Source organism: Lactuca virosa, chromosome 9 (assembly GCF_052849685.1).
Source record: "Lactuca virosa cultivar CGN04683 chromosome 9, Lactuca_virosa_CGN04683_v6, whole genome shotgun sequence".
NCBI classification, from domain to species: domain Eukaryota; kingdom Viridiplantae; phylum Streptophyta; class Magnoliopsida; order Asterales; family Asteraceae; genus Lactuca; species Lactuca virosa.
In genome coordinates this window covers 26,514,816-26,529,267 of record NC_136434.1, presented here as the reverse complement: position 1 = coordinate 26,529,267, position 14,452 = coordinate 26,514,816, and the positions used below count along the sequence as shown (strand labels likewise).

Here is a 14,452-nt window from a genome sequence, read left to right as displayed (position 1 = left end):
ATGTTAAAGCAGGTAAATAATAGATAATTAATTCTAAGTTTAAGTGTCTAACTTTCTTTATTTTATTCATTATTTGTTTATTTTCAACTTTATTTGTTGTGAACTTTGTAGTGCAGTTACTGGAAGCCAAAAGACCACACCTCTACTGGACTCCATGTGCGGCACATTGTACTGATCTTATGTTAGAGGACATTGGAAAGAACATCCTTCAAGTGAAAAGTTCTTTGAAGAAATGTATGTTGGCAAATGGGTACATATATACCCATGTTGCTATTGTTAATATGATGAGGAACTTTACCAATCAAAGAAACTTGCATAGACCAGCTATAACCAGGTTTTTGAATTGTGACTCTTAATAGTTGATTAACCATTCATTATTTTTGTTGTGTCTAATATTCAATTGTTGTATTAATTGTAGGTTTGCAACATCATTCATCACCCTGTCACAATTTCACAAGCAAAAAGACAACTTAAGAAAAATGGTTTTGTCAAAAGAGTGGAATAAAAGCAAGTGGGCCAACGATGCAACAACAATCAAGATTAAAGGATATTTCATATCAGACACATTTTGGAGAAATATTTTGTATTCTCTTAAGTCGACAGGACCGCTTGTTAAGGTCCTTAGAATGGTGGACGGGGAGAAAAAGCCAGCTATGGGTTATATTTATGAGGCAATGGACCGAGCCAAGGAGACTATCTCAAAATCCTTTCTCTACAAAGAAAAGGAGTATGAGAAAGCTTTTAAGTTTATTGATGACAGGTGGCAATGTCAACTTCATCGCCCCTTGCATGCAGCTGGACATTACCTAAATCCAGAAATCTTTTATGCTAACCAAGCTGGCACATCTTGTGAAGAAGTTATGACCGGATTATATGCATGCATCGAGCGATTGGTACCAGATTTGAGTATCCAAGACAAGATTATGGAAGAATTATCTTTATATCAAAGTGCTCAAGGTTTATTTGGTTTTCCAATGGCAATAAGACAAAGAAAGTCAAAAGCACCTGCTGAGTGGTGGATATCTTTTGGGTCTTCAGCCCCTAACTTGCAAAACTTTGTTGTACCAGTCCTTAGCCTCACATGTAGCGCTACAAGGTGTGAGAGAAACTGGGGAGTCTTTCAACACGTAAGTTCCTGGATTTATGTTATTATCTTTTCATTTGTTTACACATTGTTACATGTCTAATATTATTTAACTCTTTCATTGTATTTTGTATTATTGTAGCTTTACACCAAAAAACGGAATAGATTGGCACAAAGTAGACTAAATGATATGGTCTATGTGAAATTCAACCGTTCCTTGAATCGTCGATCCAAAAGAAATGACAAGGCTGATCCTATCCTTCTAAATGAAATAGATGAGAGCAATGAGTGGTTGTTGGGAACAATGGAGCAGAATGGAGCTGATAATATAGTGTTTGAGGGTGAGGATTTGACTTGGGATGTTGTAGAAGATGCAGCTGGGGTTAATGAGCCTATCTATTCAACAAGAGGAGCTTTAAAAGATAAAGGAGTTGCTGGAAGTAGTAGTAGTAGGCCACCTGCACAGGATAAAGGTGTTGCTGGAAATGGTAGGCCACCTGTATGTAGTAGAAAGTCACCTTATACACTACCACCTGAACCTAGTAGACTTGTGTTGGTGGATGAAGAGATAGAAGAAGATATTGGATTGTCTTGTGACGAGGTCGAGGAGGTAGATTGTGAGCTCGGGTTTGATGAGGATTGATGACATTTGATGATTATATTTGGTTTCATTTTGCATGACAATTAGATTTAGTTTCATTTTGCATGAGTATGGTAAACTTGCATTTTGCTTTTTGAGTTTTAACTAATCACTGTCAGGTTTGTTTTCAGTTTGCATATGGCATGAATTTTGGAATTTGGTTTCATTTGATATGTTTAATGTTTATGGTGTTTTAGTTAGTTATTGGTAAACATGAATTTTGCTTATATATTTAGTAATTACTACTTGTGCGCCACACCTACCTGATGCGCTCGCAATTGCATCTCACAACACGCATCGGTCTCCGGGACCTAATCGCAACGGAGCGCAACACGCTTTTTTAAACCAAGATATATATATATATATATATATATATATATATATATATATATATATATATATTGCCAATTAGCATATCATGGTGCATTCTACTACAGCTTCAAATAGGAAGTCGAATGAATTATATATTAAAAGCTGCAAATTTTGACAAGTATGGATTATGCTCTAAAAAAAACTGTCTATGCAGCTGCTGCAATTGCATAGCAAATAATGCTTGCTCAAAAACCAAGTACAAAACTTGACTCTTTGATCATGTTTTTTTTTAAAAAAAATCATACCATTACCATGTATGACAAGTTTTTGTTTCTCACTCAAAAATAAGTTTAAATTCCTCCTAGGTTTACTTTTTCCCACCTGGCCTCTTCACCTATTCTCCAACTGTCAACCCAAACCCAAACTTGTAGTCTTTCTTCCTGTGGTCCAGCTGCATAACATAATTCACAAACACATTACTTTCATGTGTTAAATATGAGATTGAAAAGGGTATTAAAGACATTTCACTAATAATCACCTCGGCTGATAGAATGAAATTCAGACCCATATTCAACCTTTCTTCAAGAAAAGCAGATGCACACCCATTAGAGTCGATCTTTCCTCTAAGACGACACTGTCAATACCAAAACAAAACTAAATAATAAATACAAATAACAAAAATAAAATAGCAATAACCAATTTTAATTTTATTTAGGATTAAAATTGAAAGACTTGTTTGAATTACCTGACGAAGTATATAGTCATAGCCAAAGCTGGCAGTGACATCTCTTGACATGTAATTGTACATCATATCAGTTGCTAGAGAAACCTATGCAAAATGAGAAAAAAAAAATCACAAGTAATTATTGATGATTTTGAATTAAATCTCATAACATAATTATTGAGAAATTTGAGCTGGTTACCTTTTCAGACACTTTCTGAACATAGCTAAGAGCAACCATTCCAGTGCTGGCTATTTGTCCAGAGGCGACCTGCAACAAATTAAGGAATTAATTTCATTATATATTTATTTATATCTAAAAGACAAATATATGTAAGTGAGAGAAAAATTACCATTTTGTCCGTGTTGTATCTTGCAGCATAGCCAAGGCCAGATTTCCGATGCTGACCAGCCCAGAACACCTCCCCACCTAAAGACAGGTGAGGGGTCACACTCTGCAAGCAGAATATTACCCATGAGAAAATGCTGATATTAAAAAAAAAAAAAATGAAATTATAATAGATGAGGGATCTTTTACCTGGATATAACTAGCTCCAAGGAGGCCACCATTTCCTAGTTGGAACTGTGTCCTGTAATCACTACCCTGCATCAAGAAAAAACAATTCACCATAACAAAAATGGACATTAGCATCTAAACAAATTAAAGTGTATTTGAATTTTGAAGGTACAATGTCATGCAAGAACATAAATTACAAGATTTCTAGATATCATAACCATAAAAAGCCACAAGATCAATAATGTACCTTATAGTCAAAGTTGAACATTCCATGTGACATGTGAGGCTCATTTGTAAGCTGATATAAGGCCAAAATTGAATTAACAACATACTTTTAAAGATTTAATAATCAGCAAAATACATGGCATGCATATATATACCTGAGCATTGGCTTTCATAGTAAGATTTTCAGACAAGTCACACTTCACTCGGGCACTTAGTCGCCCATCAGTCAAGATCCTTCCAAAGAGCATCAACTTTCAAACACCAAAACACCATCATCAAAGTGAGATTGATAATTTGATATCTATAAGCAAAAAAAAAAAGTGATTACAACAATGGTGATAAATGAAATGTGACTTACCTTTGGATCGATAAAGTTAGCACCAAACTCATAGTTTGCAGTAGGGATTTTAATTATATCAGCAGATTGAGAAGGAAGTTCTGTAGGCCCCATAACAATACTGTAAATTAAAACAGAAAACTCATCAAATCTGAAGTAGATTAATCCATACCAAGTCAAAATAAGTTACATCTGTAGCTGTCTACCTGTGACTTAGTGAGAATCTCTGATTCAGACCCTTGGTAAAGTCGACACGCATACCCTCAAAAAGTTCAGGCTTTAATGACACTGCATAGGAGTAAGTGTGTTCAATATAAGGAATAATAAACATATGATTGATGAGAAACATTACATTGCCCACAGTTGATAAGAAAACAAAGGGTGACTGTTCCTTGTGTCAACAAGAAACAAGACAATTGGAGATAAGAGATTAAGGGAGTCAACAAATCACATACAACATGTATATCCAATTGGTCATCTCTTCATTTTTCAATATCATCACATATGACATAACATGACATGCAATTGAACATTTCTTATCTTCAAACCCAATCACATAAGACATAAGAAATTGATATTCACAAGTGGTTATTTCTACATTGTCAAATCTTCTTAAGGGTATTTGGAATTTATGAAATCTAAGCCCCACATTAATTTACCACAGATCAATAACTTTGAAGTTTGATTATGATAATCAAACTTTTTCCCAAGGCTGTTCACTTGCATTTTGTGCGATTAATGAATCTAGTTCCCCTTTAAAATTTTCTCGTGAAAGTACAAATGGGATTAGATGGAATTAATACTAAACTGGTAGATCACGCCATATAAGCTCCAAATTCATAGATATCGCAACGATAAAAGATATTTTTTAACAAATTAACTATTTCCGGTCTTCAAAGTAAAGATATGCCTGATGTGGTCTAGCTAGGGTTTAGAATTAGGGTTTAACAATACTCAAGACTCACATATACACAACGATATCACGCCATCGCAGATTTAATCAATAACCAAAACAATTAACAATCTATTAAAAAACAAATCAAATAAATGAGTAAAGCTGAAGATCATTTAGATGCTAACTCATAGCCTCGCGGTGAATTTCTTCGTAAGGAATAGGGCACGGCAGGTCCATGTAATCAACTTTCTCTGGCTTAATAGCTTCGGCCGGTGAAGCTGTTGCGGGTGGTTGAGGAATAAAAGCTGCCATTGGTATCAACGTTGATTTTGAATGGATTTCGATTAGATTTGAGTACTGATGAGCAGTAGAGTGGTTCGTAGAAACTATTTTTTCTGCTCTATAAGGTGATTGCGGCCATTGATGGTGTAAGAGAGTATGTGTGTTTTCAGTGAATGGAAGGAGTACGATGATACCGCCCCCCTTCTACAACTTTACAAAACCCTTATGAATACCAAGGTATGCTATAAAAAGTTCGGCTTGCTGGCAAGGTCGGCTCAGCCATAATCAAATTAAAATATGACAAAATTACACAAATAGTCCATACGGTTGTTAAAAAGTACCACAGAATCACAGATACTGTTTATGAGAATTTTTTGACACATATGATCAAGATGAATTCAAAAAATTGATGTTGTTTTTATGTGAATGAGACTATGAAGGATGTGATTGATATCTATTTTGGTTGAGGTATTTAATACCACTGACCATTTTATCTAATTTACCAAAAATCAACTAAAAAACCAAACCCTAAAACCTCAAACCCAAACCGTTACTACACGTTAAGAAATAATCACTCTTTAAATAATATAATAATAAAAGAGACACATAATTGACTTACGTTGTGAATGTCTTGAAATCCTGATAGAGGGTTTTGAGAAGCTCGCTACCACCATTACCAACCATAAGCACTTTTGCACACTAAAACGACACAAACACCACTCAAATCAATGGGAAAACGAACCGAATAATTAAATAGATGCATAATATAGTGAAATTGCATACTTTAATTGCAGATAGTTGTTGCTTAGACGCCATTAAATAGAACAACTCGTGGAACAATGATGACATGCGTGTGAGAGTAGAAAGATAAATGGTACGGGAATCTTAGAAGGCAAAAATGGGCAAAAGTTAAAGGAAAGGGCGCCAAAAGATCACCCCTACTATGCTCTCGCTTTTCTCGTATTTCCACTTCTTTGTTCACAAAACCCAAATGAACATTAATCCGCCCCATAAACCTGCAATACATATGAAATTATAAAGAAACACACCTAAATAGAAGTTGTGAAGGAGAATATGGGGAAGAAGATTGGCGAAAAATAGAACACCCCAAACCAACTTGTAAAGAACCATGAATCTCCTTCGGTAACCTTGACTCTATTTATATGTAGAAAGTTTCGAGAGAACAGAGGAAGATAAGGAGGGTCGTGTGGAAATCGAGGGGGTGGGAGGGCCTTTATACTCCTCGACAAAAATACCTTTGCACGTAATCATGCAATCGTGGGAGAATGTAGCTGAAGAAGACACAACACAATGGAGAACCGTCTGCAAGTAACGAAAGATGCCTGATAGGGTACGAAAGGGGGAAACGTGGGAGGTATGAGAAACCGATTGCTCCGAGGTGAGAAGAACTGCCTTAATAACTGTAAACTAGGGAGTTTATGCGGCTGTGATTTAATCTTGAGAAAATCGTAGGACTGAGCTTTTGACGACGGTTTTTCACTTGTCATCGTCAATAGTATTAATAATTAAAAATGACAGACCACATATTTTAAATTAATCGTTTGAGATTTGTTATTGACACTTGGATTGACTAAAAATATATAAGTTGTATTTTTTCTCACATTAGCACAAAATATTTTCAATCAACTATCTATACTCAAGTCCGAGATTTCATTTCGGAATGTTTAAAATCGTCGTTTTTCAATCAAATGTTTGATTTTAAGTATTTGTATCATATATATTTTCAAATTGCTATGTTTTTTTTTGTATAATTTTTTTTTTGTTAGATTTTAGTAAAAAATGAAGTATTTTCTCGAAATTTCAGAATTATTCATCAAAATCAAACTTATTATTTAAATTCCAAAGTTTTCTCTTTTGGAATCCGAAATGTGGGTCCATAATGTATCCTTTAGTCAAAATATTTTTGTTGGTCTCCAAACTCGTTCCAATTAGGTCATTAAAATTTGGTTAGATTTTCATTTATTATTTATTATGGAAAAACCGACAATAATAGACATAATTTTTTCCAAGTGTTTTCCATAAAAGAGATAAAAACTATCAAAAATGTCAAAAATAGTCATGATTTTCGCAGGTAAGGCCCCTATGAAAATCGTTTTTAGTCAAATTCAAACATTTATAGTTTTTTCATAAGAATTTTGTTTGAGTTGAGTTTTTTTCATTGTTTCTTTGTAACAAGGCTTTCCATGCATATATTACACTTCAAATTTTGATGTTAGAAAGTCACACATTTTAACTTTAAAGCAGGCTACTTGGTTGAAAATATGAAAAAGAAGACCAAACTTTGATCCTTCATCAATTTCGCATACGAATTCCATTTGGGCTAAAATTATTTCAGTGTGTTTTTTATAACAAGGTTATCTATTTATACATTACACTCTCAATTTGGATATTAGAAAGTCATAGTTTTTAACTTTAAAGTAGGTTATTAGGTGAAAATTATGAAAAATAAAATAAAAAAAAAAAAAAAACTTCAAATTTTTTGCATACGTACTTAATAATTGATGTAGACTATCTGGATATATATGTGACTTACAAAAAGCTTAGTCACCTATACAAATTATGGTTATTATGATAATTTATGGTTATTATGATAATTTTTCTGATGTAGTTATTATATAAAAGAACCTTTAAAAAGATAATTATTATGATGACCTATAAAAATCAGGTTATTACTTATTAGGGAGGAGGGAGTCGTTCCCTCCCAACCCACCGAACCCAATGAACCTACTGCCACATAAGCTTTTCTTTTTGATTTTTCTTCATCTTTCCCAACCCACAACACACAGAAATCCTATCTTTCTCAACCCACTCAATTAAAAAAATACAAAATAATCAAGGTAAAATCTTAACTAGCAATAGAGTTATCGCCGGTACCACTCTCTCTTTAACGGGTTGTTTAATTGGTTTCACGAACCCACTTCATCCTCTCTCTCTACTTTCTCTCTCTCATTTTCTCTTGTACCGTGTGTTTTAAGATTTGTACCTTAGTTGTTTAGTATTTTTTTTAATTGAGTGGGTTGAGTGGGTTGATAAAAATAGAATTTCCGTATGTTGTGGGTTGGAAAAAATAAAGAAAAATCAAAGAGAAAAGCTGATGTGGCAGTGAGTTCATGATTCGGTGGGTTGGGAGCTCCCTCCTCCCTTATGATAATTTTGCTGATTTTTAGTTATTTTATAAAAGAATCTTTAAAAAGATAATTATTATGATTAGATAAATCCTCTCGTTTGAATAAGATTTGACTAATGTTGCAGTAAATTAGGTAAATCCTCAATGTGAACTTGCAAAGATCATCTTCTATCTTAATTTCCCTCCCGATTCTTGTCTGAAGGTAATTCTTTTCCTCTCTGCGTATCTAATGTCGACAGATGCATTGAAACTGCTCGTTGGGTTTTGTTTTGGAGGATAAACGAAACCCTAGACGTACTTATGCTCGATGATTAAGTTTGTGTTTACTGCATGTTTGTTATTATGATGATTATTATTATTGTTTCATTTTGATGACAACTACCTGGTAAAGGCTTTGAGTTCATTTGACGGTAATAAAACTTAAAAGACAAAGTAATCATTACTCCCAAAATTAGAATTGAATTCTGCCATCTGAGTGCCGTTGGATTGTTGTTTGACTTCGAATTTCAGGAAGTATCATGATATACGATTTTGATAACCATATTGAACTTGATTAAAAGCATAAGTTTTACCAACACAATCTAAGATTAAACTCCAGAAAACAATCTCAGTTTCATGTTGTCGTCTCTGATTTAGTTAGGTCTCAGTTGATGCTACGTTTGCAGTTGACTTTAGCATTTCTGAAATCAATATGGATTGCACATTGCAGGCAATTCAATCCTTCTGTTGCCAGTTGTCACAGGATCTGAACAAGTACTTAGTCAGATATGAGCGATCTCCCAAATGCATCTTCTTTGCTAGAATTAGACGTCAAGGATGATGATCAACACATGGCAAGTGCCACTAATAGCACAGAGAAAACCAATGGTACATGTTTGAACTGTTAGCTGAAGATCTATGCTTGTTATCACTGCTTCTTACAACCCTGAGTATTTATTTTTGAAATTAATTGTTGATACAGGGAAATCAAAGGAAGAGAATGACAGTGTTGAGGACGTGATTGAAGAAAATGATCAAAGGTTTGACATGTTAAAAGAACACTACAAGTTGCCCCTCGTATGGATTGACTTAGAAATGACTGGTGGGAATTTACTTTTGGTTTAGATTTTTATAGTAAAGAATTAAAAATGGAGGTAATTTACATTTGCAGGCTTGAATGTTGAAGTAGATAGAATATTGGAGATTGCTTGTGTGATTACAGATGGGAAATTGAAGAAGCTTATAGAAGTTAGTTGCTAGTCTGTCTTTCCTTTTTGTAATTTCAGCCATTCTCCTTTTTTTTTTTTTTTTTTTTTTTCTGAATGTGGTTTGTGTTCTTTCTTTTAGGGTCCTGAATTGGTCATTCATCAAACAAAAGATTGTCTGGATAATATGGGAGAATGGTGCCAAGATCATCATGGAGCTAGTGGTAAGTAGCCTCCACCTCCTGCTTTCTATCTCTTCAATAAAATGTGTTTCTGCTTAAGTAACCAAAAACTAATTAGGCTTAACAATAACATGTCAATTTATAATAGGGTTGACTGAGAAGGTGATACAAAGTAGAATCAGTGAAAAAGAAGCTGAAAAGCAGGTGATCTCAAAGTCAAACTTAACTTTCTCTTTTTGCCTTTACAATGCATATATTAATCTAACTTAGGATTATGATGTTTGTATTGGTGTAGGTTATAGACTTTGTAAAGAGACATGTCAGTGCATATACTCCACTGCTTGCAGGAAATTCAGTTTATGTTGATTTTATGTTCTTGAAGGTAAAATAAATAAATAAATTGGTCCCAAATTGCAATTTTTGTCCATTTTTGTCCCATTGACACACAGTACAAACTGGGCCTTACACAACACATTATAAAATTTATGTTTCAAATTGTTGTTTTTTATTGCAGAAGTATATGCCTGATTTGGCTAGTCTTTTCTCTCATGTAATTGTCGATGTCAGCAGCATCAAGGCTATATGTCGTTGTTGGTTTCCACAAGGTGATAGCTTATAATATCTGCTCGTATTGATACATATTTATACTTTGTGTACACTCTCGATATGGTTTTATTGGCATGAGATTGTAAGCAGTTTCTTATACCCTGCAATTTGTTTTCAGTTTTTAAAGAAAACTACTTATTGAGATGAATCATGAATGTAAAATTACCTAACTGTCCCCAGATTTAACCAATTGTTTTTATTTAATTATGAAGTTTTCAAGTTGTATCTTTGATTTGGTTGTAGTTAAGAAGGGTTTTCGGAAGGAGAAGAAGCATAGGGCCATGGATGACATCAAAGAAAGCATAGCACAACTCAAATACTACCAGCAAAATATCTTCATATCGCCAAAGTCCAAGCGATAATATCTACATGTTTCAATTGTTCCTTAATTTATGTGAACAAAATTAAGCAACAATCTTTAATTTTTATTTTACCAATTTATGCAACCTATATGAATCATGCAACCACATTGCAACTGTTTAAAAAATTGAAATGAAACGTGAAATGCATTATATAAACAAAGATTTTACCCCAAGAATACTTATGGCAAAGAAATATTTGTTGCTTTGACCAAATTGATACTCCAAGTATTTATACATCAACGAAGTTAACACTGTTTTCTTGGCTGAAAGTTAAAATTACTATTTCTTTTGTAATTAACATGATCATTAGAAACTATTTCCGAGATCAGCAACCCAAAATGTTTTCAACATTTTTCTCTATTTCTTGAATAAGAAAATATATCAAGTCGGTTGTTTGCTTATTCCAGTCAGGTATATGTTATAGATCCATAAACTCTTGGGAGACAAACATGCTTGTTATTTGATTAGAGCGATTTGAAGGCACAAAAATAATTAATTTGTATTTGATCAAAGTGATTATAATTATTTAAAGGTCATATTATTAGTATAATGGTTTCTTTTATAAAATGTGAAATAGTACCATTTGGACGCTATAGCGGATAAATCGTGAAACACTAGCTTGCAGTTAGGTTTTGAACATTGGAATTTCTTATATAATTTCACACATCAACCACTAGACTTTCATGATGACGCATACATTTTTTTTAATCTAATGAGCTTAATGAATTAAACACGACAACTATACACAAATGTTTTTAACTTAATCCGGACAATATGACTTAAAAAGCGTAACCCGAAAAAATATGACTTAGTGTGTTAAGATACTAACTATTTACCTATTGCTATTCGTCGTTTTTTTCCCTTTTAACTCCTCTTACGTTGAAATTGTTGAATTTTATGAAATTTGTATTTTTGGAATTTAAAAGTAGGATAGTCATTTAATTTCATTCAGACATTTATCCAGTTTAAGAAACAAAACATAATAACTTATATATAGACACATTAACCTGACACACACCATTACTCGTTACAACTCTACAAAGCATAAATTTTTATATTATCCTTTCGGTTAAAGCCAAAAACAAACATTTTTATATTATCCTTTCGGTTAAAGCCAAAAATAGGTAACCAATGTATAAAAATATTGGCTAAAAAGACACTTCATTTTACCATATAGACACTTTACTTATTTCTTAAAATATTCTTATAAGAGCTGACCTGTACATAACAATTTTTCTTTATACATAACAATTTGCGTTTTAAAATGTTGTAGCATACAACTCTACAGAGCATAATTTATTGTGTCAAAAAAAGCTTGTTATAACTACTTTATTATAGGTTGAATTTTGATAAAAAAAAATGTCTATGGGATGTCTAAATGGTGTCAATTTAGCAACACCATAAAAAAAACCATTTTAGACACTTTATTGTCTTGAGAGTTTGAAAGTTGTTCCAAATCAGTAATTGTGACCCCGTTATGGTAGATTTATAGGTTATTCAACTTTTTATTTTTATAATTTTGGCTTAAGTTTTAAATTTTGTTACGAAATTGGTTTCAACTTTTTTATTTACAAATTCACCCAATATTTTTTATAACTTTGTTTTTACATGTTTTTCTTATAAATTTATTTTTTTATGAATTCGTTTTTATAAATTCGCCTTCTAGATTTTTTACATATTTGTTTTATGTTTGTTCTTTAAGATTTATTTACAACTTTTACATGTTTTTATACATACAATGAATATATCGAGATACCTCAATTTTATATTTGAACATATTTTCAAGACAAAATTGCAAAAATGGTCCATGTGGTATGTATTTTTTTGGGGTTTTAGTCCAAACCATGACTTTTTTGGATTCGTGGTCCTTTTGGACTAGTTTGTATGTGCAAATGGTCCCTCCAAAAATTGAAATGACTAAATTGCCCTCCTGATATATTTGTTATATTTTTTCTACTTAATTTAATGTTTTATTAATATAATATAAAATGGGGCCCACACCTCATTATCTCTCTCTCTCTCTCTCTCTCTCTCTCTAATAGACCAATACAATCAAAACGAGAGGGGGGTCTCTTCCTCTTTGTCTTCATCTGGTCGAAGGAGCAACGGGAACGCGACGGACGAAAGCTGAGAAGAACACATCCACAATCGACGGGTACCGGTCGTGGTTAAACGGATCGCGAATAGGGGAGGAGGAAGGGCGTCGACATTGCAGGGCCGCTCCGACGACCTACTTCGTCTTCTGGTCCAATCAACTGCAACACAGTAAGGAAAATCAACTGTCGGTGGTCCTGAGGAGTTCAATCGAGCAATAAGGGTGAAAATCGAGACTTGTGGTGGTTGTGTTTGGTCTGTCAGACAAGCGAAAGGGAATGGGTCTTCGAATCCCATCTGATCGGAGACGAAAAGGGACCGAAAGCAACAATAGTCTTCTTTCTTTCTTCTTTTCCTGATTCGTTATGAAGCATGAAGGAGGAGTCAATTTTTCCGGCGGTTCAAGCCTTCAATCGGGGTTGTGGGGGTTGAGAAGGGTAGCAACAGCCGGAGAGGGTGCTTGTGGTGGTGTTTCTCGGCAGAAGGAGGAAGGGAAGGGGATATGGAGGTGGCGGCAGTGGGGAACCAGGAAAACATCACCGGTGATTCTAGTTCTTCGACAGGGGAAGGAGACAAACGGGATGACAGTCGTTGAGAGGGATGTGAAGGGGTATCGGGACAGTACAACAACAATTATGTGGGTGTTTGACAGCGGGTGCTCGGTGGAAATAGGCGGAGAAGGTTGGGCCCGCTACTACCGCCGAAGAATCACCGGTCATTTCCTTCTTCTTCACTGGTTCTACAATGAGAGTGGGTGTTTTGGGTGGTGGATCATCAGGAAGAATAAGAGAGAGAGAAAGATAGATAGAGAGAGAGAGGTCCTTTATTATTATTTTTAATTGTTAAAATAAATAAATAAATATTAAATTTAAAAAAAATGAATGAAAAATGAAAAATAAATACCCCAAGGGTATTATAGTCATTTCAATTTTCGCAGGGACTTTTTTCACATACAAACCACTACAAAAGGACCATGAATCCAAAAAACTCGGGGTTTGGACTAAAACCCCAAAAAATTGCATACCATATGGACCATTTTTGCAATTTTGTCTATTTTCTATTCAATGTTTCAAGATGTGTGAATGTTTTATTTTAACATATATTCTCTAATACATTCTCAAGAAAACCTTTGAGTCGAGGGTCTAGTTTGTGTGACATCTTTTTAAAATGTTGTCCTATTTCCATCCTATTATCCATAAGAATAACAACATATTATGTACTGGACATGAACAATATAACATACAAATGCATTGCTGCAAAGAGATTGATATGACAATTATTAAAACACACCATTGTGTAAAATGTAAATTTGGGTTAAATCAAAATCATTATTTTATTTTGATAGTTCGAACACATGATGAAAGGAAAAAAAAAAAAAACAAGTCGAGGTTTATGTGAAAAATGTAAAAGTTGTAAAAACAATCTTTAAAAACATGTATAGAAATGAATATCTAAAAAAAACAAATTTATAATTATTTTTACATACATGTAAAAGGAAAGTTTTAAAAAAGTGCGGGTAACTTTGTGAAAACAAGATGAGATCAAATTCATAATAAAAATTACAACTTGGATCAAAATTTAAGGGCGTGTGAAAATTAACTGATCTAATTCTAACCAACCGATCTAATTACAAACTGACCGATTATATTGGATATCCAATCACAATTGGATTGGATTAGTTTCAAAATTTCAAAATCCAATTACATTGGATTAATTCTTGGAGGACCCTGAAATCCCATGGGTAACCAATTGAACCATCAAACATTCATGCAATTGGATATCCCATAAATTCCAATTAACATCAACTAATATCCACTTACCACCCAATTGAAGTTTAAAGTTTAAACATTTTCTTTCTACCGT

The 14,452-nt window shown here is 33.6% G+C and overlaps 3 protein-coding genes across 3 annotated transcripts; 2 read left to right on the top strand and 1 right to left on the bottom strand.

The window, feature by feature from the left end:
- Window positions 1-281: 281 nt before the first annotated feature.
- On the top strand, window positions 282-1,813 carry LOC145135952 (uncharacterized). The gene is made up of 3 exons (XM_079070171.1): window positions 282-334; window positions 419-1,127; window positions 1,227-1,813. Exons 1-3 carry the CDS (start codon window positions 282-284, stop codon window positions 1,725-1,727), a joined length of 1,263 nt encoding a protein of 420 aa, XP_078926297.1. The 3' UTR covers window positions 1,728-1,813.
- A 357-nt stretch (window positions 1,814-2,170) lies between these two features.
- On the bottom strand, window positions 2,171-5,258 carry LOC145140749 (mitochondrial import receptor subunit TOM40-1-like). Its single transcript, XM_079074148.1, has 11 exons — window positions 4,917-5,258; window positions 4,043-4,124; window positions 3,858-3,957; window positions 3,655-3,750; window positions 3,522-3,572; window positions 3,296-3,361; window positions 3,111-3,212; window positions 2,960-3,028; window positions 2,782-2,865; window positions 2,575-2,670; window positions 2,171-2,487 (listed from the first exon to the last, which is right to left on the bottom strand). The coding sequence occupies exons 1-11, from the start codon at window positions 5,041-5,043 to the stop codon at window positions 2,431-2,433; spliced, it is 930 nt and encodes a 309-aa protein (XP_078930274.1). The 5' UTR covers window positions 5,044-5,258; the 3' UTR covers window positions 2,171-2,430.
- A 2,970-nt stretch (window positions 5,259-8,228) lies between these two features.
- Window positions 8,229-10,579, top strand: LOC145137964 (oligoribonuclease-like). Its single transcript, XM_079072106.1, has 9 exons — window positions 8,229-8,363; window positions 8,871-9,028; window positions 9,123-9,242; window positions 9,312-9,388; window positions 9,488-9,569; window positions 9,676-9,731; window positions 9,823-9,909; window positions 10,042-10,132; window positions 10,377-10,579. Exons 2-9 carry the CDS (start codon window positions 8,929-8,931, stop codon window positions 10,493-10,495), a joined length of 732 nt encoding a protein of 243 aa, XP_078928232.1. The 5' UTR covers window positions 8,229-8,363; window positions 8,871-8,928; the 3' UTR covers window positions 10,496-10,579.
- Window positions 10,580-14,452: the final 3,873 nt, after the last annotated feature.

Coding starts and splice junctions, on each gene's coding strand:
- LOC145135952 (XM_079070171.1), top strand. CDS start 282: ATGATGAGGAACTTTACCAATCAAAGAAACTTGCATAGACCAGCTATA. Junction 335..418: donor CATAGACCAGCTATAACCAG/GTTTTTGAATTG, acceptor TATTAATTGTAG/GTTTGCAACATCATTCATCA. Junction 1,128..1,226: donor ACTGGGGAGTCTTTCAACAC/GTAAGTTCCTGG, acceptor GTATTATTGTAG/CTTTACACCAAAAAACGGAA.
- LOC145140749 (XM_079074148.1), bottom strand. CDS start 5,043: ATGGCAGCTTTTATTCCTCAACCACCCGCAACAGCTTCACCGGCCGAA. Junction 3,751..3,857: donor CTAACTTTATCGATCCAAAG/GTAAGTCACATT, acceptor GGTGTTTGAAAG/TTGATGCTCTTTGGAAGGAT. Junction 3,573..3,654: donor CTATGAAAGCCAATGCTCAG/GTATATATATGC, acceptor GCCTTATATCAG/CTTACAAATGAGCCTCACAT.
- LOC145137964 (XM_079072106.1), top strand. CDS start 8,929: ATGAGCGATCTCCCAAATGCATCTTCTTTGCTAGAATTAGACGTCAAG. Junction 9,389..9,487: donor AATTGAAGAAGCTTATAGAA/GTTAGTTGCTAG, acceptor TCTTTCTTTTAG/GGTCCTGAATTGGTCATTCA. Junction 9,732..9,822: donor AAAAAGAAGCTGAAAAGCAG/GTGATCTCAAAG, acceptor GTATTGGTGTAG/GTTATAGACTTTGTAAAGAG.